Genomic DNA, 27,962 nt, shown 5'->3' with positions numbered 1-27,962 from the left:
GAGGCCCTGGGAGCTGAGGCAGCTGATTTTAAGCTTTTGCAGGTGCCAACAGGTCAAGGCCAACAGTGTTCCCTCAGGATACAGCATTCCTGAGGGGCTTCCCCAGAGGTGCCTGATGCCACCCACTCCTTGTGGCAGCAGTTGCTTTCCTGTGGAAGGTTCTACCTTCCCCAAGAGCACAGAGGGAGCTGGAGAAAGAGCTTGCCAGGCTGCTCTCCGTCCTTTACCAGGAGCCCTGGGTGAGCGGAGTAGTCCCAGCTGAGCGCAGATGTGCCAATGGAAGAGCCGTGCCAATGGAAGGCTCGGTGGGAAGGATGATCCAGGATCCATAGGCCTGGCAGCCTGAGCTTGCTGCCGGGGAAGGCCTTGGAGCAGATCCTCCTGAGTGCCATCCCATGGCATATCAGGGAACCAGAGCATCTGTGGGAGGGTGGGACAGGGACAAGGACAGGGACAGGGACAGGGACAGGGACAGGGACAGGGACAGTGACAGGGACCGGGACAGGGACAGGGACAGCTGGGGGTCCTGGCGGGATGTTGAGGGCTTCTGTGCGGTGTTTGCAGGCTGTTGGTGTTGAAGGTGTGTTGGAGAATGAGTTGTCTGGGAGGTGAGAGGTCTAGGCTGGAATTTGAGTCTGTTTGAAGGCAGCATCTGTGGTTTGGCACAGCTTTACTTATAGGGCCCAGAAAGAATATCTGTGACTGCTTTTGTTCATGGTCCTGATTCTGCTGCAGGGAACAAGAGGGGAGAGCTGTACTCTAATGGCCACTTAGATCTCTATCCCGGGGCAGGGTTAACCATTTTGCCATCTACTCATTGTTGCCAGCAGTTGCTCCAGGTGTTCCTGCCAACAGCCCCTGCAGGCAGGAGCACAGCCCCCAGTGCCCCTGGGCTTTGGCTCCCTCTGGCACAGAAGCCCCCTGGTGCAAAGGTCTCTGGGGCAGGAGATGGCACCAGCCCTGCCAGGGCTTCGGGGGTGGCAGGTCTGCTTGGGCAGGGACTGCCTCACCTGCTGGTGCCAGCGCTCCCCGGGCCCCAGGGCTCAGAGCAGCATTCCTGCCCTGGCCCACAGTTCCTTGTCCGTGTCACACTTGCGGGTTTGGGATGGCCACGAGCCGGGATGTGTCCCGAGGAGGCCGTGCCAGCTTCTGTGGAAGGCCCTGTGCCCTTCCCAGCGCGGCTGCGTCGGCAGCCCTGGGGGCTCCTTCTGCTGCCCTGAGCCTGCAGAGCAGGGCAGCGTTTGCTGATGGTCTGAGCCCTTCCTAAAGATCCTGCTGGGCTGTCTCAGACACTTGAGGCCAGGGATTCCTTCCAACCTGGACCACTTTGGGTGGGCAGGGGGCAGCCCCAGTGCAGGGGCAGTATTTCCAAGGGCCCTTTGTGACACATGCAGCATGGAATGGAGCCCGGTGTCCAAGGGCCCTTGCTGACACGGTGCAGCATGGAATGGAGCTGGGTTTCCAAGGGCCCTTTGTGACACATGCTGGCATAGGAGCTGGAAGTGGCAAGAGCACGCCTCAGTGCTCAGAGCAGGCGAAGGGACAGGACGGGACAGAGCGGTGCTGTGAGGAGCCCCCGCACAGCGCGCTCGTTCCTGCCCTACCCAGAGCTTTTCTGAGGCATTATTCCTGCAGCTGACCTCGAGGCCAGACCACAGGACTCAGTAACCTGCGGCCTTCCGAGACTTCAATTCTGCAGGTGCCCTTGAGGGCAGAGCGTGGGACTTGGTAGCCCAGAGTTTTCCAAGGCATCTCTCCTGAGGGTAGCCAGAAATCCGGTCAGTGACATGGGGCAGGGAGCCCTGAGAGTGCCCAAGCTGACCTGGATGGAGGAGGAAGAAGGCGACCCTGCAGCTGCCCCAGCACAGGAAACTGAAGAGGTGGTGCTGTTCCATCCACCACAGGAGGGTGAGTGGCCGAGCCAGGCTGCAAGGCCGGTGCCTTCAGCCAGCTTGGCCCAATCCCATCCCATCCCATCCCATCCCATCCCATCCCATCCCATCCCATCCCATCCCGTCACATCCCATACTCTGGTGACATGTCCATGGACAGGACGGAAGAGCGGCCCGGGCAGTGTTGCCTTCATGGGAGGCAACGGCGACCTGGTTGCAAGGAACAGCACGGCAGCCCAGTCTCCCCTGGTCCACTCGGGCTAACGACACACGCAGGACACCAATGTGGTGGACGGTCGAAAAGAGTTTATTATCTTATCTCATGGGTTTAAATAGTCTTGGGGGACTCTGCTACGTCAGGGGGGGTTGGCAGGGTCTCTAGGGTTAGTCAGGAGTGGAAAACGACTGGGTTAGGTGTGGTTACATTCTTTGGGGTAATGGATAACATGTTGCAGGGTGAGAGGGGGATGGGGCTCTTTCTTTCCATCACATCCCGAAACCTTCCGTTCGCCTGTCCCTATCTACTACAGGTCAGACACCCTGCAGTGGCCGTGCTCCATGCCCTGGGCCGTCACGGGGCTGTCCCTGCCTGGGCAGCGCAGGGCTGGGCTGTGTTCTCCGGCTTCTCCCGCAGCCCCTCAGCTCGGGCTGCGCTCGCTCTTTGCCAGGTGCAGCCGTGCAGCGCACACGAGAGCAGGAACGCACCCGTGGCCGCTTCCGCAGAACAGCGCAGGTATCTGCAGCCATCCCCACCTGGGCTGGGCCTGCTGGCACTGCTCAGCCCAGCAGCACACCTGCAGCACTCCATGGCTTCTTGCCCTTCTCCTACAGCTCGTTTGCAAATTCATCATGAGAATTCGGCAGGAAGAGATCAGCGCCATGGGGCCTGGGCTCAGAGCCTACTCAGAGCTCCTCGGACATGAGACCAGTGCCGCCCTGCTGGATTTGCTTGTGCAGAGGGGTGTTTCCAGAGCAGAGCAAGTAGGCAGCTGTGGCCAGGCTTCAATTCCCCCATGAGTCACACGGCTTCCCAAGCCACAGTGCTGGGCCCTGTGAGCCTTTGAGGCCATCGCAGTGCGGTGGGAAGGGAAGCACTTCTCTGGGGACCCTGGGAACACTGCTCCCTCTGGCAGCTTTCCAAGTCTCCCTGTGCCTTCTCCAGGTGCCTGCCATGGTGAGGTACATCCACCAGTGGCTCATGGCCAGTGATTCTGCTGAGCACAGGCTGGACAACGCCCTGCTGTATCTCACAGAAGCGCAGCCAAATGACGCAGTAATGACACTCCTGCATGTGGCCCCATCCTGTGACAGGTATGGGGCCCACCTGCCCAGAGGGCTCAGGGTTCACCCCAACCCATCGCCCTGCACAGCCTGTCCCAGGTGTCTGACCCACAGAGAGTCCCAGGGCCCTCTGGCTGCTCCCTCTGCCAGCCCTGGCACGTCAGCCCCCGAGCCTGCTGCCATTCTCCCTCGCTGCCCCACAGGGGCCTGTCCCCACAGGGCTGGGCTGCCTGGCTGCTGCTGGAGAGGGGCAGTGGGCAAAGGCAGAGCCGTCGGTCAACCCAGGCCCCTAGAGATGCCCAGGCCATGGTGCTGTGTCTGAGATCCCCTGAGACAGATCTCTAACCCCACAGAGCTGCCATGGCCATGTGGAAGACCATCATGTGCACGCCCTGGACTGCAGAGCTGGCACAGCAGATACTCCTGGATGTGCTGGGGAGCTGGCCAGAGCACAGCACGTGCACCTCCGATGGGGACAAGATGGGTGTCTTTGTCCTGGCTGTGAGTTTCTGCCAGTGGACTTTGCTGGCCCCAAGGCCACCTCTCCAGCAGTTCTCCATCCTCCCTCCCCCACAGCGTCTCCCTGCCTCAGGCACTGGGCTGAAAGCTGGCCTAGGGACAGCTCCAGGGCCACCAGGCCCGGTGCTCCCCCTGTGGCTCTCCGGGCCTCTCCGTCCCATGCTCGGGCTCTGCCACACGGACACCTCGGCACTGAGCGCTGTCTCAGGGGGCTTTGTCCTTTGCAGGCAACTGTGGTGATATGGAAGATCCTCCAGGAGCCCTGTGTCCCAGATATAGTGATGGAGCATTTCCCACAGTTATTTTTGCATCTGCTCTTCCAAGTGTTCTTCAGCACCAAAGAGATGCCAGAGGCGGTTGATACCTTCTGGAAGGGATGCCACGAAGGACACGGCCTTGCCACCAGCCCCAGATAGTGCTCCATCCCAGTCCTTCTGTCCCTGACACACAGCCAGGGCAGGAGCCAGTGCTCCCAGTGTGACCCGGGCTTTGCTCTGCACTCAGGTTTGCAGTGAGGACCCTGAAGTCCCTGCTGTGCCAAATGGACTATGAGGATGTGGTGTTGTCAATGGAGCGCAAGCGTGGCTGGGACACGCTGCTCTGTGCTGACACCCACATTTATGCCGTGGGTCTGCTGGCCAGGTGAGACCCCCTTCTCCCCATTGCTCCCGGCATTTGTGCTCTGTGTCTGGGGTATCCCACTCAGTCCCTGTGGCTGTGGGCCAGAGGCACGAGGGACGGCCAAGCAGACTGGGAAAGGCTGGGAGAGGAGGGTGCCCAGTAGCAGCCACATCTCAAAGGGTCCAAGTCCCCCTGCAGGGTGGGGGGTAAAGACAAGAACTGCATCAGTCTGTCCTGGGAGGGGCTTCCCCCCACCCTGGCTCAGGGTCTTAGTGTCGTAGGAGCAGGCCCCCAGACGGGTAATCATTATCACTGACTCCAGGTATTGCAGAAGTCTGATCAATAATTAACTTTATTAGGAAACCCATTGTTCTTATAGATAGTTATGATATAGGTAGATTTAATTGGTTTTCTAGTCTAAACACTATCACCATTAGTTAATTAAGAAAGCACCCTTTGGTAGACAAATCTCCATAACATATTCCATATGTTCACAAAACCAGGTGCAGCATGTTAAGATAAGAATGATTTTCATTCTTTCCTCTGATCTTCTCAGACTTTCTCAGGCGATGCCTGGGAAAGTTGTCTGTTTCTCAGTGAGGCCAGAGAGCTGCTGCCACATCTTAGTGCCATTTTCCGCCTTCCAGGGAGATGCGCAATGAATCCACCTGCTTGTGCAAAAGCATCTCAGACTGTCTCCTTCAGTTGCTCCGCAAAGAGATGCCATACTGGAACTTCCCTGCCCTGGCATTCCTTGTGGGGGTGAGTCTGAAGGCCGGCACTGCCTCCCAGCTCTCTGTCCTCTCGTAGCCACAGCTGCCTGGGACGGTGCCCACGCCCTGTGCTGCTGCCTGGTCCCCGCCCTGTGCGGTTCTGGGCTCCTGCCGGCCGGGTCCCCTGTCACTGCCCTGTGCCTTCCAGGTCCTGCATTGCCTGGACTTGAGCGCATGCAGTGACAGCATCATGGATCTCTTGTCGAGGCACTTGCTGAGCGAGCGCACAGAGATGCGCCGCCAGGTTCTGAGGGCCCTCCTCTTGCTCAGGGATAATCCCTCGCTGGTAAGGAGGGGCAGCAGCTGAAGCCGTGCAGGCAGCGTGGGGCTGGGGAACACAGTCGCTGGAACTTGGCTGGGCTTCAGGCACTGGGGCAGCCGCTCCCAGCTCTCCTGCCTCCCACTTCAGATGCCCCAGTGCTGCAGGACAGGCCTTTGGCCTCTGGGCCCTGTGGCAGCAGGGTGGCCTTTCACACACTTTTGTTCCACAGAGGCCAAAAGAATGTGGAGCCTGACTGAGGCCTCGCACTGCTCACCAAGGATCCTAGGATGGTGAGAAGGGGGCAGTGGCTGAAGCTGCGCTGGGCAAAGCAGCCCCTTGGGCTGTCAGGGCTTCAGGAGCTGAGGCAGCCGCTCCCAGCTCTCCTGCCTCACCTGCCCCAGTGCTTTGGGAAAGGCCTTCGGCCTCTCTGTGATGTGACACGGACATCTCTGTGATGTCACACTGAAACTGTGAGGTCACATAGCTGTTTGTGATGTCACAGTGACAGCTATGTGATATCACAAAGCCCTCTGTGATGTCCCACAAAAATTTCTGTGATATCATACAACTTCCTGTGATGTCACACTGACATCTCTGTTATGTCACACAGCTCTCTGTGATTTCACAGGGACATCTTTCTGATGTCACAATATCTCTTGTGATGTACACAGACAACTCTGTGACGCCACAAAGCTCTATGTGATCGCTGTGCTCTCACACATCCTCCTCTGATGTCACAGAGACATTTTTGTGATGTCACACGGACATCTCTGTGATGTCACACAACTCTCTTTGATGTCACACTGATATGTCTGTGACGTCACACAGCTCTTTGTGACGTCACACTGAGATCTCAGTGATATCACACAACCTCCTGTGATGTCACACAATCAACTCTGTGATGTCACACATCTTTTTGTGAGGTCACACAGACACACAACTCTCTTTGATGTCACACTGACATTTCTGTGATGTCACACAACTGTCTTTAATGTCACATAGCTCTCTGTGATGTCACACAGCTTTTTGTGATGTCACATGGACATCTCTGTGATGTCATACAACCTCCTATGATGTCACAATTACATCTCTATGATGTCACACTGAAACCTTTGTGATGTGGCACAGTTCTCTGTGATGTCACACTAACCCTGTGATGTCACAAAGCTCTCTGTGAGGTCACACTGACATCTCTGTTATGTCACACAACTTCCTGTGATGTCACAGAGACATATCTGTGAGGTCACACTGACATATCTGTGATGTCACATAGCTCTCTGTGACATCACATTGACATCTCTGTGATGTCACACAGCCTCCTGTGATGTCACATGAACATCTCTGTGATGTCAAGATGACATCTCTGTGATGTCACACTGACATCTCTGTGATGTCACACAGCTCTCTGTGATGTCACATTGACTTCCCTGTGATTTCACACACTTTGTGATGTCATAATGACATCTCTGTGATGTCACACCACTCTCTGTGATGTCACATGGACACCTTTGTGATGTCACACAACCTCCTGTGATGTCACAGAGACATTTCTGTGATGTCACACGGAGATCTCTATGATGTCACACAGCTCTTTGTGATGTCACACAGATATCTGTGATGTCACATGGACATCTCGGTGATGTCACATTGACTCACTGTGATGTCACACAGCTCTCTGTGATGTCACACGGTCATCTCTGTGATGTCACACTGAGATCTCAGTGATGTCACACAACCTCCTGTGATGTCACACAGTCATCTCTGTGATGTCACACAGTATTTTGTGATGTCACACAGACATCTCTCTGATGTCACACAACTCTCTTTGATGTCACACTGACATTTCTGTGATGTCACACAACTCTCTTTAATGTCACACAGCTCTCTGTGGTGTCACACAACTTTTTGTGATGTCACACGGACATCTCTGTGATGTAACACTGGCATATCTGTGATGTCGCACAAAATACTGTGATATTACATTGGCATCCCTTTGATGTCACACATCTCTCTGTCATGTCACGCGGTCACATCGGTGATGTCACACTGACATTTCTGTGATGTCACACAATTTTTTGTGATGTCACATGGACATCTCTTTGATGTCACACAACTCTCTGTCATGTCACACTGTTCTCTGTCATGCCACAAGGTCATCTTTGTGATGTCACACAAGCTCCACTTGATGTCACCTAGACATCTCTGTGATATCACTCTGACATCCCTGTGATGTCACACAGCTCTCTGTGATGTCACATTGACATCTCTGTGATGTCACAATGATATGTCTGTGATGCCACACAGACAGCTGTCTGTGATGTCACACTTACATCTCTGTGATGTCATGCAAGCTCCTGTGATGTCACAGAGACATCTCTGTGATTTCACACAGCTCTCTGTGATGTGACACTGACATCTCTATGATACCATGAAGTTGTCTGTGATGTCACACGGTCATCTCTGTGATGTCACACTGACATGTCTGTGATGTGACACTGACAGCACAGCCTGGAGCAGAGCCCGCGCGGCCTCGGGCTGCAGCAGCGGGCAGGGGCACAGCTGCCAGCCCGCACACCGAGCACCGCGCTCAGGGGCTGCTCCAGGCTGGGGCTGCAGCTTCCCGGCCCTCCTTACCAGGATCTTAATGAACCTCCACAGTTTCTCCTTCTTTACAGATTTTTCAAGGTCTCTCCTATTCAGGAATTTGGCCAAACAAAGCAGGGTTTCCCGAGAAGACTGGAGAGCAGTAGAGACACGGAAATGGCCCCGCAGCCCAGGGCCCAGGATCAGCATCCCTGTGCCAGGGCCAGGAGGAGGCTGCAGCCCGCCAGGCACCAGGGCAGGAGGCAGCTGAGCCCCCTCTCAGGGGGACAGCAGCAGCCCAGGTGTCCTCACCTCTGCCACACACTGATTCTCCTCATGGCAGTGGAAGAAGAGTGGCAGCAGGCTCTTACACACTTGTGTCATCAGGGGCTTTTTTCCTTCTTCTGCTACAGCAGACAGCAAGGTTCGAAAGACAAACATGGAGAGCTGCTGCACGTGGCTATCATCCTGTGGAACAGGAAGGAAACAAGACCTTGGCATCAGCTGATTCTGGCCCACGTTGGTGCAGGCCTGCATCTCCACAGGGCACCAAGTGTCTGGGCAGCAGCCAGTGGCCGTGGCTGAGGGCACAGAGCCTTACGTGTTCAAAGAGTGGCAGGAGCACCTTAGCCAGCTGCAGGGTGATGAGGCTGGGTATTGGGGCATCATTATCCAGGAACAAATCACTAACTAGAACAATGGCCATCCTGACCACATCACTATCATTTTCCTGCAGGAGCTCTCTGAGGCTTTCGGTCAGGCTCCACATTCTTTTGGCCTGTGCGGAGCAAAGGTGTGTGAAAGGCCACCCTGCTGCCACAGGGCCCAGAGGCCAAAGGCCTGTCCCGCAGCCCTCGGGCAGCTGAAGTGGGAGGCAGGAGAGCTGGGAGCGGCTGCCCCAGTGCCTGAAGCCCAGCCAAGTTCCAGCGACTGCGTTCCCCAGCCCCACGCTGCCTGCACGGCTTCAGCTGCTGCTCCTCCTTACCAGCGAGGGATTATCCCTGAGCAAGAGGAGGGCCCTTAGAACCTGGCGGCGCATCTCTGTGCACTCACTCAGCAAGTGCCTCGACAAGAGATCCATGATGCTGTCACTGCATGCTCTCAAGTCCAGGCAATGCAGGACCTGAAAGGCACAGGGCAGTGACAGGGGACCCGGCCGGCAGGAGCCCAGAACCGCACAGGGCGGGGACCAGGCAGCAGCGCAGGGCGTGGGCACCGTCCCAGGCAGCTGTGGCTACGAGAGGGCAGAGAGCCGGGAGGCAGTGCCGGCCTTCAGACTCACCCCCACAAGGAATGCCAGGGCAGGGAAGTTCCAGTATGGCATCTCTTTGCTGAGCAACTCAAGGAGACATCATGAGATGCTTTTGCACAAGCAGATGGATTCATTGTGCATCTCTCTGCAAGGAGGAAAATGGCACTAAGATGTGGCAGCAGCTCTCTGGCCTCAGAGAGAAACAGACAACTTTCCCAGGCATTGCCTGAGAAAGTCTGAGAAGATCAGAGGAAAGAATGAAAATCTTTCTTATCTTAACATGCTGCACCTCGTATTGTGAACATGTGGTATATGTTATGGAGATTTGTCTACCAAAGGGTTCTTTCTTAATTAACTAATGGTGATAGTGTTTAGACTAGAAAACCAATTAAATCTACCTATATCATAACTATCTATAAGAACAATGGGTTTCCTAATAAAGTTAATTATTGATCAGACTTCTGCAATACCTGGAGTCAGTGATAATGATTACCCGTCTGGGGGCCTGCTCCTATGACACTAAGACCCTGAGCCGGGGGGGAAGCCCCTCCCAGGACAGACTGACGGAGTTCTTGTCTCTACCCCCCACCCTGCAGGGGGACCTGGGCCCTTTGAGATGTGGCTGCTACTGGGCACCCTCCTCTCCCAGCCTTTCCCAGTCTGCTTGGCCGTCCCTCGTGCCTCTGGCCCACAGCCACAGGGACTGAGTGGAATACCCCAGACACAGAGCACAAATGCCGGGAGCAATGGGGAGAAGGGGGTCTCACCTGGCCAGCAGACCCACGGCATAAATGTGGGTGTCAGCACAGAGCAGCGTGTCCCAGCCACGCTTGCGCTCCATTGACAACACCACATCCTCATAGTCCATTTGGCACAGCAGGGACTTCAGGGTCCTCACTGCAAACCTGAGTGCAGAGCAAAGCCCGGGTCACACTGGGAACACTGGCTCCTGCCCTGGCCGTGTGGCAGGGACAGAAGGACTGGGATGGAGCACTATTTGGGGCTAGTGGCAAGGCCGTGTTCTTCCTGGAATCCCTTCCAGAAGGTATCGACCTCCTCTGGCATCTCTTTGGTTCTGAAGAGCACTTGGAAGAGCAGATGCACAAATAACTGTGGGAAATGCTCCATCACTATATCTGGGACACAGGGCTCCTGGAGGATCTTCCACATCACCACAGTTGCCTGCAAAGGACAGAGCAGCCTGAGACAGCGCTTAGTGCCGAGGTGTTTGTGTGGCAGGGCCCGAGCACAGGAAGGAGAGGCCCGGAGAGCCACAGGGGGAGCACCGGGCCTGGTGGCCCTGGAGCTGCCCCGAGGCCAGCTTTCAGGCCCTGAGGCAGGGAGATGCAGTGGGGGAAGGAGGATGGAGAGCTGCTGGACAGGTGACCTTGGGGCCAGCAAAGACCACTGGCAGAAACTCACAGCCAGGACAAAGACACCCATCTTGTCCCCATCGGAGGTGCACGTGCTGTGCTCTGGCCAGCTCCCCAGCACATCCAGGAGTATCTGCTGTGCCAGCTCTGCAGTCCAGGGCGTGCACATGATGGTCTTCCACATGGCCATGGCAGCTCTGTGGGGTTAGAGCTCTGTCTCAGGGGATCTCAGACACAGCACCGTGGCCTGGGCATCTCTAGGGGCCCGGGTTGACCGACGGCTCTGCCTTTGCCCACTGCCCCTCTCCAGCAGCAGCCAGGCAGCCCAGCCCTGTGGGGACAGGCCCCTGTGGGGCAGCGAGGGAGCATGGCAGCAGGATCAGGGGCTGACATGCCAGGGCTGGGAAAGGGAGCAGCCAGAGGGCCCTGGGACTCTCTGTGGGTCAGACACCTGGCACAGGCTGTGCAGGGCGATGGGTTGGGGTGAGCCCTGAGCCCTCTGGGCAGGTGGGCCCCATACCTGTCACAGGATGGGGCCACACGCAGGAGTGTCATTACTGCGTCATTTGGCTGCGCTTCTGTGAGATACAGCAGGGCGTTGTCCAGCCTGTGCTCTGCAGAATCATTGGCCATGAGCCACTGGTGGATGTACCTCACCATGGCAGGCACCTGGAGAAGGCACAGGGAGACTTGGAAAGCTGCCAGAGGGAGCAGTGTTCCCAGTGTCCCCAGAGAAGTGTTTCCCTTCCCACCACAATGTGATGGCCTCAAAGGCTCACAGGGCCCAGCACTGTGGCTTGGGAAGCCGTGTGACTCATGGGGGAATTGAAGCCTGGCCACAGCTGCCTACTTGCTCTGCTCTGGAAACACCCCTCTGCACAAGCAAATCCAGCAGGGCAGCACTGGTCTCATGTCCGAGGAGCTCTGAGTAGGCTCTGAGCCCAGGGCCCATGGCGCCGGTCTCTTCCTGCCGAATTCTCTTGATGAATTTGCAAACGAGCTGTAGGAGAAGGGCAAGAAGCCATGGAGTGCTGCAGGCGTGCTGCTGGGCTGAGCAGTGCCAGCAGGCCCAGCCCAGGTGGGGATGGCTGCAGGTACCTGCGCTGTTCTGCGGAAGCGGCCACGGGTGCGTTCCTGCTCTCGTGTGCGCTGCACGGCTGCACCTGGCAAAGAGCGAGCGCAGCCCGAGCTGAGGGGCTGCGGGAGAGGCCGGAGAACACAGCCCAGCCCTGCGCTGCCCAGGCAGGGACAGCCCCGTGACGGCCCAGGGCACGGAGCACGGCTGTGGGGTGTCTGCCCGGCCCCTATTCCATCCTGTCCATGGGCATGGCCCCAGAAGATGGGATGGCATGGCATGGCATGGCATTACATGGCATGGCATGGCATGGCATGGCATGGCATGGGGCCAAGCTGGCTGCAGGCACCATCCCTGTGGCCCAGCTCTGCCACTCACCCTTCTGCCGTGGCTGGAACTGCTCCAGCTCTTCAGACTGCTCTGCTGGTTCAGCTCCAGGGCCTTCTTTCTCCTCCTTCCCCCGGGCCAGCTTGGGCACGCTCGCAGGTCTGAGCTCTACGTCGCTGCCTGGATTCATGGCTGCTTGCAGAAGGTGAAAAGGAAAAGGTCCGAGTCAGCAAGTGCTGCAGTCGTGCCTTGAGGGCACCTGCAAGAGTGAAGACTTGGCAAGGCTACAGGACAGCAAGTCCTGCACTCTGGTCCTGGGGGCTCCAGCCACAAGGACAGGAGACTACTGTCAAGGATGGTGCAAATGCCACGGTCTGCCCTCGAGGGCAGCTGCAGAAGAGATGCCTCGGGAAGGCCAGGGGTCACCAAGTGCTCTGGTCTGCCCATGAGGTCACCTGCAAGAGTAATACCTCTGGAAAGCTCTGGGTCAGCAAGGAACGAGTGTCTGTGCGAGGGCTCCTCACAGCACCGCTCTCTCGCGTCCTCTCTCGTCGTGTGCACCGAGCACTGTGGAGTGTAACTGTAACTTGTAACTGCCAACACCTCTGCCAGAGCGTGTCACCAAGGGCCCTTGGAATCCCTGCCCCGTTCCATTCCACGGTGACCATGCTGCACCGTGTCACCAAGGGCCCTTGGATCCCCTGTCCCGTTCCATTCCATGGTGACCATGATGCACCGTGTCACCAAGGGCCCTTGCACTCACTGCCACCTGCCCTGGGGCCACCCCCAGCCCCCCAGAGTGGCCCAGGGTGGAAGGAATGCCTTGGCCCAGGTGTGTCAGACAGCCCAACAGGATCTTTAGGAAGGGCTCAGCCCATCAGCAAACGCTGCCCTGCTCTGCGGGCTCAGAGCAGCAGGAGCCCCCGCAGCTGCCGACGCAGCCGCGGCGGGAAGGGCACGGGGCCTCCACAGAAGCTGGCACGGCCTCCTCGGGACACGTCCCACATGGTGGCCCATCCTAAGCACGGCCGTGGGACACAGACCAGGAACGTGTGGGCCAGGGCAGGAATGCTGCTCTGAGCCCTGAGGCCCGGGCAGCGCTGACAGCAGCAGGTGAGGCACAGTCCCTGCCCAAGCAGAGTTCCCCCGAGCCCTGGCAGCACCGGTGCCCGTCTCCTGCCCCAGAAACCTGTGCCCCAAAAGGGCTTCTCTGCCAGAGGGCAGCCAAAGCTGGTGTGCACTGGGGCCTGTGCTCCGTCCTACAGGGGCTGTTGGTAGCAGCACCTGGAGCAACTGGGGGCAACACTTGGTGCATGTCAGATGTTGTTGCTCCTTCCTGGGATGATTTTTTCATGGAAGGGATTAGCAGCAGCACAGAAACACCAACAACTACTGAACTTCACAGGACAAAGAGACTCCACCGAAACACTGCCATGTTTCTTTGTGCTTTTGTGTCTTTCTTGCACTCTGAAAGAAGAAGAATTGGCCCAAGCCCTGCTATTCAAATCTCCAGCTGCTGTGTGTCTTCCTGTGGCAGCTCACTGCAAACACAACTGGCTGCCTGCTCAGCTGGGCAATGGACGGCCACAAACAGGGAGGGCCCTGGTGAACATCTCTTTGGTCTCGTGGGGCAGCGAGGGCACAGGAGACAAAGACTGCTCCTCCCGAGTTCATGGTGCAACAGAAAGATTTTATTTCCCAAGCCCCCCCTTACACAGGGCATTTGAAAGACCAGGCCTGGAAGCTCTCATTGGTTTGAGCTCCATGCCCCTTCAGGTTCTGGCCTGTGAGGTGCCTGCAGTTTTGGGAGATATTTGATTGGTCAAGACCCCTGTCAATCATGGTAACACCTCACCCTTCTTTTCTTTATAAAATTCTGTTTATTGTTCTCTGTCACCCATCTGCAAGGGCCCTTTGCAAACATGGGGACAGAGGACAGCGTGCATCTAATTTACACTGGAGCTGCAGCATTCCCCTCCAGGAACTGTTAGGGGAGAACTCAAGCCACAGGCATAATGCTTCTTGGTTACAAATTGAACTTATCTCTAAAAGCAGAAAGCTATTTAACCCTGAGCCCATTTAAACCTTAGAGAAAAACCCAATTTTAAAAAACAACCTTTCAGCACTTGATCCTTGGAGAATAACTGAACTTCCAGAAAAGAGTCTGTAAACAGAAAAACTGTTTGCAAACATGAGAAATAATTTGTAAACAAATCAAGTCCTTCCATGAACTGTCCATGAGGCAGGTGATCATTTGTAATGCTGTCTGTGGTTTCCAGTGTCCATATTTTAGGCAGCTGTATTGTACTGTTGTAGGATTTATTGTAAAACATGAGAACAGACTCAGAGGCGAGGAGGGTGTAGCCTCAATCCAACCTCTGTCCCCTTTTTTCTTTGTATAATAAATAATAATAGGAACAGCACATGGATTTTGAATACTATTAACTTATGCAAAGTTTCATCCACGTTTACTGGTAATATTTTTCTTTACTAGCCAGGTTCAGGACAAAGAACTTGATTGGGAGATGTTTTGATAAGGGCAAGGAACTCGGTTGGGAGACATTTTCTATATTTATATTTTATCTAGTGCAAACCATATACTTTTTTCCCTTTGTTAGAAGTTAGAAATTTTTTATTGACTTTAATAGCTGACTTTTAAAATGATGATAAGTGGCAGAATTCAGTGAAAAAACTTTACAACTGCAATTTGTTTATGAAAAATCCAAGCTCTTTGTGTACCTCAGTGGATATTCTTTGAATCATACCAGTTTATCTTGAAGCAATGCAGAAATAATTACTAGAATATTAAGAAAAGGCATGTTAATACACATACTAGGACTTCTTTAAGACAATGATTTACTAAAATATGAATCTCGATCTAATATCGATATCCAACTGAGACAGACAAAAACTCCCTAAGATTTTAAAGTTCAAAAGTGTATGTTTATTGAGACAGCTGGGCAGTAGGTGGGATAATTCCCTAATGCACACTGCAAAAATCACAGGTATTACAAAGCTTTTTTATTTACAGAAGTCCTGAATACACAAAATATGAATGCATATTCATATCCCTGTCACTTCCTCTGCTCCGCTTCATATGATAATTGGCAAAAAGGCAATTAAGCATGTGTGGTTCTGTTCCCTGAAATGAGTCAGGGGTCCATTTTGGGGAGGGATCTCCAAAATGAAGAAGTAAAATAAGTCTTCCTCGTTCTGACCTTTCTGCCTTTCCCATGCATACGTGACAAATGAATCCTTGCCGTTTCCCTGTGCTTAATGGATTCCTAAAGTATGGGAAGTCCGCAACTTTTTTTATCATCTTCAGTTTTGGCCCTGGCCCACACTGGGAAGGAGTCAGATAAACCCAGTGGGCATTTCCCTTCCCAAGGGGCTCCTGGGGAGACAAAGGAGACAAGAAGGATTCCCCATCTCATGACATTCCCTTTTTTCCTTCAGTAGCCCTATTGCAGTCACTGCATACAAGAGTTTAGTTGATCCCTTTGATGCCAGGGAGCAGCCAGAACTTGAACCTCGCTGGATCCAGCCCTGTCTGCCTATCACCGAACAGAGGGAAAAGATAAAGAACCTGGGTGGGGGTTGAGCCAAAATGGCATTTTGCCACTTCTGATCTGCTCCCAGCTTTTGCAGCAGGGCAACAACCCCATCACTGCAAACCACTCCCTTTTGCAAGGCACACGTGGACCTCGCTGGTAGCTCAGGGCTCCTGAAGGGGCTGCTGCAGTTGGCAACTGGAGCTGTTGTTGAACTTTTCACATTGCTTACCCCCACCATCCAAATGCCATCAACTGTCTGAGGAAGGACACAAAAATATTACCCTGGAGGGGCCAAAAACTTGGAAAAGGATGAAAGAAATGTTCTGATGATGACAATGACAAAAAAAACACAATTTATTTTTTACAGGAAATGAGTACCCACAGCCCTCCAGCCCTCCCAGACTGGCAGGCCGAGTGGGGCCGTTTCCATGGCATGAGGAGCTGGCAGCCTGCGGAGAGAAACCAGAGAGCCACGGTCAGTCACAGAAGGCTCCTGTGCCCCTGTCCCACCACGGCCTGTGCTTGGGCCAGGCTGCTGTGTGCTCAGAGCCCAAACCTCCTGACCCATTCTCCGTTTTTAGAGAAGGGCAGAGTGGTAAGCCACATTCCATCTCCTCTGCTGAAGCACAGCCCAGCAGCCTCCTCAGCAGCTGCAAGGGCGGGGTGCCCGTGTGCCTGGTTTCCTGGCTCCCCGGCAGATCAGGGGTTAAACGTTGGGTGTCTACTGGATTTTCCCCGGAAAGAGCCCATCTCTGCACTGAGACACCGTTTTTCATTTGTAAATTAGGTCTTTCTTTCTCTGCCACTGTGGTTTCTCCAGCCCGGGCTGCAGCTACTGGTCATATAAAACTTTAAGAATCTTTTTCTACAAGCACAACAGACTTGATGTATATTTTCCATAAGCACAAATTATTCCATAACATATATTACAATGGGGCAGAGATCCCCTGCAGATCCATGGGGATGCAGAGATCCCCTGCAGGTCCATGGGGATGCAGAGATCCCCTGCAGGTCCATGGGGATGCAGAGATCCCCTGCAGGTCCATGGGGATGCAGAGATCCCCTGCAGGTCCGTGGGGAGGCAGAGATCCCCTGCAGGTCCATGGGGATGCAGAGATCCCCTGCAGCCCCTGGAGGAGCCGGGCTGGAGCTCGGCGATGCCTGAGAGGAGGCTGTGAGCCCGCGGGCAGAGGGGCCCCGCTGGAGCAGCCTGTCCTGGCAGGACTGAGCCCGTGGCACAGTGACCCACGCTGCAGCACTCGGAGGGGGCTGTGCCCAGGGGATGGACTCCTCTCCGAGAAGTTCCTGGAGAAGTCTCGGCCGGGAGAGAGCGCAGGGTGCAGCAGGGAACGACTCCTGTCCCTGAGCAGAGGGAGAAGCCCCGGGGGATGAGCTGAGCATGGCCCCATTCCCTGTCTCCTGCCCTGCCGGGGGAGGAGGTGCAGCTGGGAGCAGGGAGGCGTGGGGAAAGCTGCATTTAAGGCTCTGCACTGACTTCTTCTCCTGCTCCGAGTCTTTGGAGTTTTCCGCCAGAAATCTCTCCCCTGCCCCACCCACCCACAGGGCTTGGGGCAGGTCTCCCTTTTCGGGGGAAATCAAAGCGAAGCACTGATGCGCTAACGAGGGGCAGGAGAAGTGAGGCTCCTGGGCTTCCCGCAGAGGCGGAGGCACGGAAGGCGCAGGGCCGGGAAAGCCGTGGCGGGAGGCGCGGAGAAGTTTGTTTGTGTGGGCAGCTCAATCCCGGCTCGGCCCGGGCCCGTGCCGGGGCTGTTCCTCATCTCCGGCTTTCCCCTCACGCAGCCCGGGGGCGCCGAGAGCGCGGGGCGAGGCGGGGCCGTGCGCAGAGCCCGCCCCGAGCTCGCTGCCATTGGCCGCCGGTGCCGTCAGTCGCGGTTGCGGCGCGCTGATTGGTGGGAGCGGGGCGCGGCGCGGCCCCGGCGGCGGGCTGAGGGCGGCCGTGGCCGCGCAGCGCCGCCATTGGCCGAGCGGCTGTGCGGGCCCGGCAGCGGCGGCAGCGGCCGGAGCGCGGTGAGGCGGCGGCGGCGGAGCTCGGAGGCGGCCCCGGCGCAGGTGGGAGCCGCGCTGGGCTCTGCGGGGGCTCGGGGCTGGCTGCGGGCGGAGGGGGCGGCAGGGGGCTCCGGCGGCTCGCCGGTGCCGTGTCCGGCCCGTGCCGGCCCCGGGCTGAGGGCGCTGCGGGAGCGGCTGCCCGCGGTCTCCTTCCCGCCGGGGCCGGGCAGGAGCCGCTGCCGGAGCAGCGCTGGCTCGGCCCGGCTGCTGTGGGTAGGACAGAGGGGCTGCCCCGCGGCCGGGAGCGGGCGGGGAAATTCCCGTCGCCGGAGGTTCGTGTGCCCGGCGGAGAGCGAGGAGTCCTGTCAAAGTGACTTTATTGCCGAGCAGGGGCAGAGGCCGTGGGGCATTTGCCGTGCGCTCTCTGCCGTGGCTGTAGTCCGCAGCCTCCTTTTTATCCTCATTTTCCCGGCCGATCTCCCTCTGCCTTTGCCCACCGGCTGAGTTCCTTGGAAGGTTCCGACTTCCCGATGCGCCTGCTGCCTGTCCTCGTTAATGTGCACCCTCCTTTTGTATAACAGCCGATATTCATGGCTCTGTTAAGTCTTTGTTCTTCTCCTCGAAGTCCAGGAATGTGGCGGGACTTTGAGCAGCTGTCTGGGTAGATTTGGAACATTTATTGGAACTGATGGTTTCTCCCCTTCTCTACAAGTGCCTGGCCCTATCTCCAGGCAGATTCACTCCTTGACTCTGTTTTGTCCTTCCCGGGTCCTCTTTGGTTTTGGGATTATTCTCGGTGCCCTCATTCCCTGTCCTTTTGTCGCCGTTTGTGGATCAGGAGGCCTGGCTGCCACCTGCATGCCCTGGCTCAGCTGCTGGATGAGCTGCACTGCCAAGGTGTGGAGCATGGTAAAAAGATGAGAGTTGCTGCAGCACAGAAGAGGAGAAGCAGCATTCCTTTAACCCCTGGTGTGCCGGGGAGCCAGGAAACCGTGTCCCATTCCCATCCTTTCCATGTTTGGACCAATACATAAACTGCTCTCCTATTTCCTTTTTATCTTTTTTAGCAGTTTTCTCGTCATCTCTTTGCCAACAGCAATTTGAGCCATTTAGTTTTCCACAAACTCCTCCTTTTTCTGCTAAGAGATAATCTGATCCCATCCCCTGGTGAAATGTTGTGTTCCTCGTTTCAGTGGCTTGGTCGGCAGAAAGGTCAGGAGCTGGAGCTGTCTGGTTGGTTCTTATTCCGAGGACAGCTTGTTATCAAATTATGCCATTCAAATGAAAAATGGGTTCTCTGTCTCCTGATATGAATTTGTGAGAAACGCCAATCACTTGGTTTTTAAAATGTTAGAAGTTTAATATTAGTAAAATGGTTATAAAAGTAGGAATACAATTAGACTAATAAAAATTTAGAGTTAGGACAATTGCAAGACATTAAAAAGCAAAGACTTGCAGATGTCCGGATGCTCTCTTGGGCACTTAAGCCACAACAACCATACCTTGTGAATAAAGGAATCACCCCTAAAAAAATACACTGTTGCATATTCTTATATCCTTCATGGTTATGCATAAATTTTATTTAAAACAAGTAACTCTGTCTGTTGTATGTCAGCTGTTTTTTTTAATCCCCACGGCATCCTCCAGTCTGAGCATGGCCTGAAGAAATTAACTTCTTCTAGTAAGAAATCCATAAATTGCTCTTCTCTGGAGAATTTAGGTGTTCCTAGAGCGAATTTAGGTGTTCTCATTCCTTAACCCCCCCCCGCCACACACACACATGCATGTTTTCTCTTTTAACTGCTAAAGCTTCATTTTATCTACAAAGCTACGTTTACCGTACTATTAAAATGTTCATACAGCACAAGTTATCATTATAACATAATACATATAGTAACTATCTGCACAGAGCCATATAACATGCATTTTTCACAAAATCATTTTGGTTCTCAGGGGCTGGTCCATGGTGTTGTAGGATTTGTTCTGGTGGCCGTTCATCTTTTCCCCATGTTTGGGCGCTCCCTCAAGCTGGGGCTGCATCAATTGACCATTTTTTTTCTTACTCCTTCATCATATACTTGAATTCCAACTGATTTCCCTGAACTTGTTCTAGCAAAACCCCCAGTGCTCTGATACACCCTGTACAGCACAGACAGGGACAGCAGATGTTGGAGTGGGCAGAGGGATGTTCCCCCCCTTATTTTAGTGAAGTTTTCCCAACATTCTCCATTTGCTGTTTCCCTTTGCAGCTTCAGCCATTTCTGTTGCAGAGTCAGAGATCCTCAGCATGGGCTCTGCCTTCAGCTGTGCAGATTCCATCCGTGCAAGCAGGCAGAGCTTGGGGTGTGGGGCAGAGGGAATCAGCCAATTCCTGCCCCAGGCAAGAAGAGCCAGGTACATTGTCCCCAGTTTGCCCCAGCAGTGTTAATTTGCATTTCTGAAGCTCCTCCTGGGTGCCTGGAATGCAGCTTCTCTTCCACAGCAGCCTTCAGCAGCCTCAGTTGTGCCCCCCCCACAACCTGCTGCTTTTATTTTTTCCTTCAAATCATCTATTTATTGTTTATGAGTTAAAGGGTCACCTTTAAATCTCATCTAGTTTTGAAAATTTTGAAAAACTCTAATCACTTGGTTTTTAAAATTTTAAAAGTTTATTAGTAATAGAATGGTTATAAAAATAATAATACAATTAGAGTTAGGACAATTACAAGACAAAAAGAGCAAAGAATTACGGAGGTCCAGATGCTCTCGGACCCTAAGTCAAGAAAAGCTTGACTTGTGAACAAAGGAATCACCCTTAAACCAAGACACTTGTTGCATATTCATACATCCTTCATGGTTATGCATACATCCTATTCTAAACAAGAAACTCTGTTGTATGTCAACTGTTCCCTTTAATCCCCTGGCGTCTTCAAGTCTGAGCAAGGCCTGAAGAAATTAGCTTCTCCTGATCAGAAGCCATAAATTCCTCTCCTTTGGAAGATTTAGGTGTTCTTCAAAGGGAGCATCTCATTCCTAAAAAGAAAACTCCCCCCACATACATAATCTCTATTTTAACATAATGTTGTAACCTAAAACTACACTTAACACAATATGTAAGGGAATTAATACAGCATAACTTTCTAACATGACACATATAATATTCATTGTAACATTTGTGAAAAGCCAATCATAAATATGCATTTTTCACAATCCCACCTCTTACTGCTCAAGACAAATGATTTATAAAGAATATTTCCTGTCCTCTTGCATTCTTTGGACTCTGTTGGTAATCAAATAAAACATGGGATTAAACAAAGAAGAAATATCAAAACACTTGTAACACATAAAAGGAAGAATCCTAATTTCTTCCACCATCCCATTCTCAATACATTACCCCACCTGCTAGTTTTTAACGTTATTTTCCCATTTTTGGACTGATAGCAGGGTCATAATTTTTTTCTGATATCCTTTGTTTTTTCCAGGATGACATCCTCATTGCCATCTATTTTCAACAATCTGTACACCCCATTCTTTAGCCAATAAATAGCGTAAAGCCAACCTATTTTAATGCACTGCAGGTGATGTTTGGCTTTGCAGACTCCATATTAATTCCAATGCCTGAGCAGCTTTGTTTATTATCTTCTCTATAACTGCTTGGAGTCATTTAATATGACTGAGGATATAATTTGGGGTTAACACAGAGCTAGACTGCTGTGCTTGTTTTACCTTTTTTTTTACTAATTGTCTCTTTACCGAATCTTGGACTATATTTCTAAGATCAAATGTAAAACAAATCCATCTCTCTCCTTTTGGACATTCCATGCCCCAAGTATTACTACTTTTTCCTAAGTTCTTTGTAATGTGATAATTTTCCCCCTTTTTCCTGCAGGTACTTAATTTGGACGGGTTATAACAGTGGCTGTTGACATGGGTGTGTGTGACAAAAAGGAACTTTGGTTTCTTTCCATGTGATACTTTCTGTAGCATTTGTGACACGATCTTGCTGCTATCTCAGAAGGGAAAAGACAACAAATGAGAGACAGAAACAGGAATGACAGAGGTCTGGCGTGGCTTATACCCCCACCTCCCCTGCCTGTGGGGCTGCTGCCCACAGCAGGTACGTGTGATCTTCTCGCTGGTGAGTACAGTGCTCAATCCAGGCTTGCCCTCTGTTTCCCTTGTCACTCCTTTTTTACTCATTTCCAGGCAAATTGTTTTTGACACCTTTTATCTGTGGTTTTCCACCATTCCTCAGGTATCTCTCAGTCCACAGGCATTGATAATCCCCATCTACAAAAGCAATTTATTACTTCAGTTTTTGAGGTCTTTCTGTATAGGGGATTGATTCAGTACTCAATACTTCTTGCCACGAGAACATAGATTTTGTGAGCTACAATGCCAATTATTCTCATAATTTAAACATTCACTTATAACCCAGCTGCCATGTCCAATATGGGGATGAATCAAATAAAGTATACAGCATAGTATTAATGGCAATTTCCCTTCTTGCCTGTACAAGTCACAGGCTAAGGCCAGACTATAAGAACTCTTTGACTCAAACACTCCCGATCCTCCTGTTTGAAGTGGCAGTGTTCCTCTGCCAAGGAGGTGTTGGAGGCGTCTCAGGGCTTATTCAGGCAGGGCTTAGAACCAGTGATGCAAGCTTTGCCTTATTTCTCAGTTAGGTGTTATTCTTTGTACCTGCCTTGGATTATTTGGGTCTTCCCAAACCATTACCACCCAGTCCTGGTTGAAAGTCAATTTGGTGTCACCCGGTTTAGATGTGATAGTCCATTCCTCACGTTTCTTCACAAATTCTTTTATTTTGCTGGCATGAATTCACCCTCTTTTCCATGGTTGGGATTGCTGCTTTAGTAGTACCTGGAAAGGACTTTTTAATAACACAGTGTTAAAAGAAAAGAAAAACAATACTGCATTAACTTTCACTATTAGTTTTCTTCAAAACTTTCTGGGTTTAACTAAAAACTTTTTCTGTAGCTGCTTCTTCTTCTTGTATCCAGCTGTGCTAATTGCTGCAGAGGCCAATTCTTCTTCTTGTGAGCTATAATTAGTTAAATAAAAAAAGACTAGCCCAAATTTAACACAAGATGTATCACATCTCTTGGTTTTTTGCTTTTTAGGCAACATCCAACTGTTTTAGTCTTACAGACCCATTCTTCAGAACAAAAGCCTCCTTTCCTTAACAACAAAAATCAGAAGGAAAAAAAAGAAGTCTTGTTTAAAAAGATAAAGCACATTGTGAGAGTCAGCTATCTCTGCTTTGATCTTATCTCTATTGGTGGTCCAGCTCTCCCTCTTTTTCACAGCTTTGCCTTTGACTGTACTTCCTCACTCCCCTCCCCTTGTTGTCACTCTGTCTAGCAGGAATGGGGGAGAACTTACAAATAGCTGCGGTATGGGGACTTTGGGGTGTATTTCACTCTTTCTCTTTCTCTCTCTTTCCCTTTCTCTCTCTTTCTCTTTTTCTCTCTTCTTCTCTCTTCTCCCTTTCTCTCTCTTTCGCTCTCTTTTTCTCTCTTCACATTTCAACATCCACATTCCAATATCAGTCCACTTTCTAACATTAGTCCTACATCCTGGAGAGGTGAGTCTGCCAATCACCTCTCCCTCCTTTTTCAACTTCCTTACAAATTTAATTACTTTTATTATGTGTGTTCTGCAGGCCTTTAATTCACGGCACCCTCCACCAAGGGCTACCAGCTACCCACAGCTGACAGTGCTAAAACTAAAGACTTATTTTGCTGTCACAATTTTCCATTCACAAGCTTGAAAGGGTTGTAGGAACAAGGTAAACAAAAACTTACTTCTGAAGTGATCTTGCCTGCAATAAAAAATTTAAAGCAATCCTTGTTAGTGCAATATAATTTGCAAAGAAGCCAAGGTATGATTTGGGAAGGGCATCTGAGGACACAGAGCATGAGTTTTACAAATCTACAATTTGAAGAGGGAATAGACAAAATGTGGATACAGTGGGGGAGACAGCAAGTAAGGAATTTATCTCTGCAATACTCTCTTTTTGACTGCCAGGAGACACTCTCTGAAGAGGTTCTTACAGTACAAACAATAACTGGATGGGAAGAGGCACTCTTGAATTTAAGCTTTGATGTCAAAATAGGAAACTGCCCCTGAGCACTGCAGTGCTGGAGCACCCTGCCTGCAAACTCACCAGAGGCAAGCCACTGCTGCCACGCTGCAGGGCTGCCTGCAGCACAGAGGGAACCATGGCCAAGCCCTCCCTGCAGGCGTGGGTAATCCACACAAGGAGTCACAATTGCTTCATAGCTCTCTAACTCATTCAAGAAATAGGAAACTGTAGTAAACAGAGATCTCCCTCACCATCTTTTTCATATGTGTGTGTCACACACCCACTGTGATGCTGGAAGTAACAAATTGTTTACATTAGAAGATACTGAAACTTTTTCTTCATCTAGCTTTGTAGTTTCCCTTTTCTATATGTAGCCACCTCCCATTGTGGGAAAAAATGAGCCCTATTTTTTTACAAGTGTTTTGTATGCACAATTTTATTTGCTCTTCTAGATACACTACAAGTAGTTAGCACTTCCAGAAAAAACAGCAAACAAACAAAACAAAAAAACGAAGAAAGCAAAACACATTTGGGTACATGAAAAAGGATTGGTTGGAAGGAAAATTTTTTCTCATTGACCTACCAAGCAGCTGGTGTTGCCTTTAGTTTAACTTTACACACTGAGAACACTTGATTGAACAGCCTGCATTGACTCAAATTAATAGCAGGTTTTGCTATGTCACAGCTGTAAACTAGTTTTTCAATCCTAGAGTACAGTAAGTTATGTATTTCAAGATAAAAATCACAAAGCAAATTGGAAGAAATTTAGTACTGCATGAGGTGTGCACACAATTACAATTAATTTACCTCTAGAAGTCAGTTTATGACTTTCCTCTACTAGGATTGCAGTAGCTGCTGTAGCTTGAATACACACTGGCCAGCCTTGATTTACTGGATCCCACATCTTTGATAAATAAGCCATGGGTCTCTTTACTCCTCCCCACTCTTGAAACAAAACCCTATGAGCTACCCCCTTTTTTTCATTTACATACAAATGAAAGAGTGTTGCTAGTGAAGGTAAGCTTAAAGTTGATATTGGGGCTAGTTTTAACTTCTTTTTTCTTAGTTTTTCATTACCCTTTTTGATCCATTTTATATCATCTCCCTCTGTCAGTTTTTTTTATTCAAAAATTTTACTGCCTGTGTATATCCTTCGATCCACAATCTATAATATCCCAATAATCTGAGTATCTTTCTGATTTCCCCCTTTGAAGAGGGAGGGGGAAGGGATAGAATCCCTGTGTTTTAGTCTGGGTTGAGCTTCCAACTACCCTTACTAAGCAAGTGTCCAAGATATTTTACCTCTGATTCTACAAATTGCAGCTTCCCTTTTGATACCCTTAATCTTTTTTCCCCAAGAAAGTTCAAAAGCTTTATAGTAGCCTCTCCAGCTTCAGCTTCCCCAGAAAGTAAAAGATTCTCCACTTATTGGATAATTTGTATTTCAGGGGGAGTGGGGAAAGTTTGTAGTATTGTTTCTAAAGCTTGTCCGAATAAGTCTGGGGATTCTGTAAGCCCCTGTGGTAGTTTTGTCCATCTTAATTGCTGTTTTCTCCCAGTTAGTGGGTCCTTCCATTCAAAAGCAAAGATAACTTGCTCTCCTGGGCTAATGGGCAAGCCCAAAAGGCATCTTTAAGGTCCACTACACTAAACCACTGATGCTGGGGAGGAACTTTACTGAAAAGAGTATAAGGATTTGGTACCACTGGATAGCGGGTCTGAGTTCCTTTGTTAACCTCCCTTAAGGCTTGTACCAGTCTATAGCTCCCATCAGGCTTCTTTACTGGGAGTATTGGGGTATTATGGGGAGACATACAAGGTTCTAATGTCCATCCTTTATTAGTCCTTCTATTACTGGCTTTAAACATTCCCGTCCTTCTAAAGATACAGGATAGTGCTGTACATGTATGGGACAATTTTTTTTTCCTCAGTTGTAATCTTTATGGGGTTAATATTTAATCTTCCCCTATTTCCCTCCCCAGCCCAAACTTCCTTGTTAATTCTTCTTCCATCCTCCTGGCCTAGTTTTAAAAGTCTAGCTGTCATCTTCCCATCTTCTGGAACAACCCCTATTCCTAATTTCACCTGTAAATCTTGTCCCAATAAATTGCTACCTGCCCCTGGGACCAAGAAAACATCCCTCATCCAAAATCTAGTTTCTCCCTCTATTACCACATTTTTAATAACGGGTACTGTGGAACTCTCTCCTTTTGCTCCTGTTACTATTACGGTATCTTTGCTTACACTATAACCTTTTGGAATATTTAACATAAAGGTTCTTTTTGCCCCTGTGTCTACCACAAATTCCAATTCTTCTTCTTGGGGACCCACTCTTAAAATTATCTCAGCATTCCCCACCTGGACCCACCTGCGCCCCCCCTCGGCCCCATGGCCCCGCGAGGGGAATTTGGGGAGGTGGGAGTGGGGCAGCGCCAAGGCCGGGCCCCCCCGCGCTGTCCTGGCGGGAGCGGCTGCAGTGGGGACCGAGTGCGGGCGGGAGCGGCCGAGAGCCCAGCGCTGCCCCAGCCCGACCTGCCCCAGCTCCATCCCTGCCCCTGCGCTGGGATGCTGTGGGTGTGGGGGGAAGAGGGAGCCGGCAGTGGGTGCTGGGCCTGGGGGCAGGAGGAGAAGGGAAGGAGAAGCAGGCTTGAGGAACAGAATGGTCAAACGATGCAGGTGGCAGGAGAGGGTGGGATTGTGCAGGAGAAGGAGGAATAGCAGGAGGAAGAGGAGTGTGAGGAAGAGTAGAGACACAAGAGGAGGAGGAGAAGGAGCAGAAAGAGGAAGCAGCAGAAGGTTCCACCCCTCCCTGTGTCTGCAGCCTCCCCCCAGCCCCAGGAGCGCTGCTCCCCCCACATGCAGCAGGTGACTGTGGAGGGGGATCCACGATTTTCACGGGGTGAATCTTGGTGTTTCTGAGCTTTATTGGGCTAAATGTTGGTGCTTTGGTTTTATGTGGGAACTGAATCTTTATCTTGTAGAGGAGGTTTTTGCTGACTTGTGATGTTCAGGGAGTTTTTGATTTGTGTCTTGAAGTTTGTGGGACTTTTGGGCTGAATCTTGGTGTTTTGGAGGTTCTTACAGACACAAGATTCCCAATGACTTCCAGGGATGGACTTGGGCAAGGCGGAACCTCCAGTCCAAGCAGCTCTTCTCTTGTTTTTCCCTCTAACCAGGATTTGTCATTTCCAGGGCGTGGCTGGATGGAGGAGGAGGAAAAGCCCCGGAGATGCTGCAGGAGGAGGAGCTGCAAACCCAGCCCAGGGAGCTGTGGGGAGGAAAGAGCCTCCCTGAGCCAGGAAGGCGGGCAGAGATCCAGCCAGAGCTCGGAGCTGGTGCAGAAGCCTCATGGCAGGGAGAAGCCCCACAAGTGCTTGGAATGTGGGAAGGGTTTCAGGTGGAGCTCCAGCCTCATCCGGCACCAGAGGATCCACACTGGGGAACGGCCCTACGAGTGTGGGGAGTGTGGGAAGAGGTTTCAGAGAAGCTCCACTCTCCTCAGACACAAGCGGAGTCACACAGAGGAGAGGCCCTTCCTCTGCCCCGACTGCGGGAAGGGCTTCAAGGACAACTCCAATCTCACTGTGCACCGGCGCATCCACACCGGGGAGAGGCCCTACGAGTGTGGGAAGTGTGGGAAGAACTTCTTTGGGAGCTCTCAACTGACACAACACCAACGGAGGCACCACTAAGGGAAGCCCTGTGAGTGCCCCGAGTGAGGGAAGAGCTTGGAGTGAGGGAAGAGAGTGAGGGAAGAGCTTGGTGCGCTGCTGCAGCTCCATCCCCCATGGGAGGATCCGGGCTGGATGATCCCCAGTGACCCCCATGGGGCAGAGCCCTGGTGTCCCCGTATGGGGAATAAAACAGAGAGTAAAGCAATGGAGCTGATAAAGGGGCCCGATATCTGAGGCCTGACTGAGCAGAAACTGTGGGAGACACAGACACACTTGAAGTCTCCCTGGGCAAGAAGACTGACCAAGCAACATGGTGTGAGTCTTTGTGATAACATAAATGTTCCCAGGTTACTGGATGTCACGAAGAATGTGTAACCAATGGGAAATTGTTACCAGAAACAGAGCCCTCTATAAGCACCATACAAGTCAATCCCTGTATAAACACCTGGTACACTCAATAAAATTGGCTGTGGTCTAAACTGGGATGTCCCCGTCTCTCCATGGTGGATAACCCTGTTGTGGGTGATCCCCGTTGGGTGGGGGAAGGTGCTGGAGGGATTTCTTTCCCTTCTCCTGGTGCTGCCGTGGTTTGGTTGGTAATAAATTCCCTCCCTGTGCCCAGGCCGGGTCTGTTGTCCCCGTGCCGGTGCTCGGGGCGGGATCTCTCCCGTTCCTTCTCTGCAC

General features: G+C 51.9%; 1 protein-coding gene across 1 annotated transcript in view; it reads left to right on the top strand.

Annotated features, from left to right (window-relative positions):
• LOC144248828 (uncharacterized) overlaps nucleotides 1-27,962 on the top strand; it is a 472,843-nt gene that overhangs the window by 274,689 nt on the left and 170,192 nt on the right. Inside the window, 1 exon segment of the mRNA XM_077790810.1 lies at nucleotides 26,946-27,286. Coding sequence (XP_077646936.1) covers nucleotides 26,946-27,286 — 341 coding nt within the window.

This window comes from Lonchura striata, unplaced genomic scaffold, assembly GCF_046129695.1.
Source record: "Lonchura striata isolate bLonStr1 unplaced genomic scaffold, bLonStr1.mat Scaffold_92, whole genome shotgun sequence".
NCBI classification, from domain to species: Eukaryota; Metazoa; Chordata; class Aves; order Passeriformes; family Estrildidae; genus Lonchura; species Lonchura striata.
The sequence above is the reverse complement of the archived record's forward strand: the minus strand, read 5'-3'. Positions and strand labels throughout refer to the sequence as shown.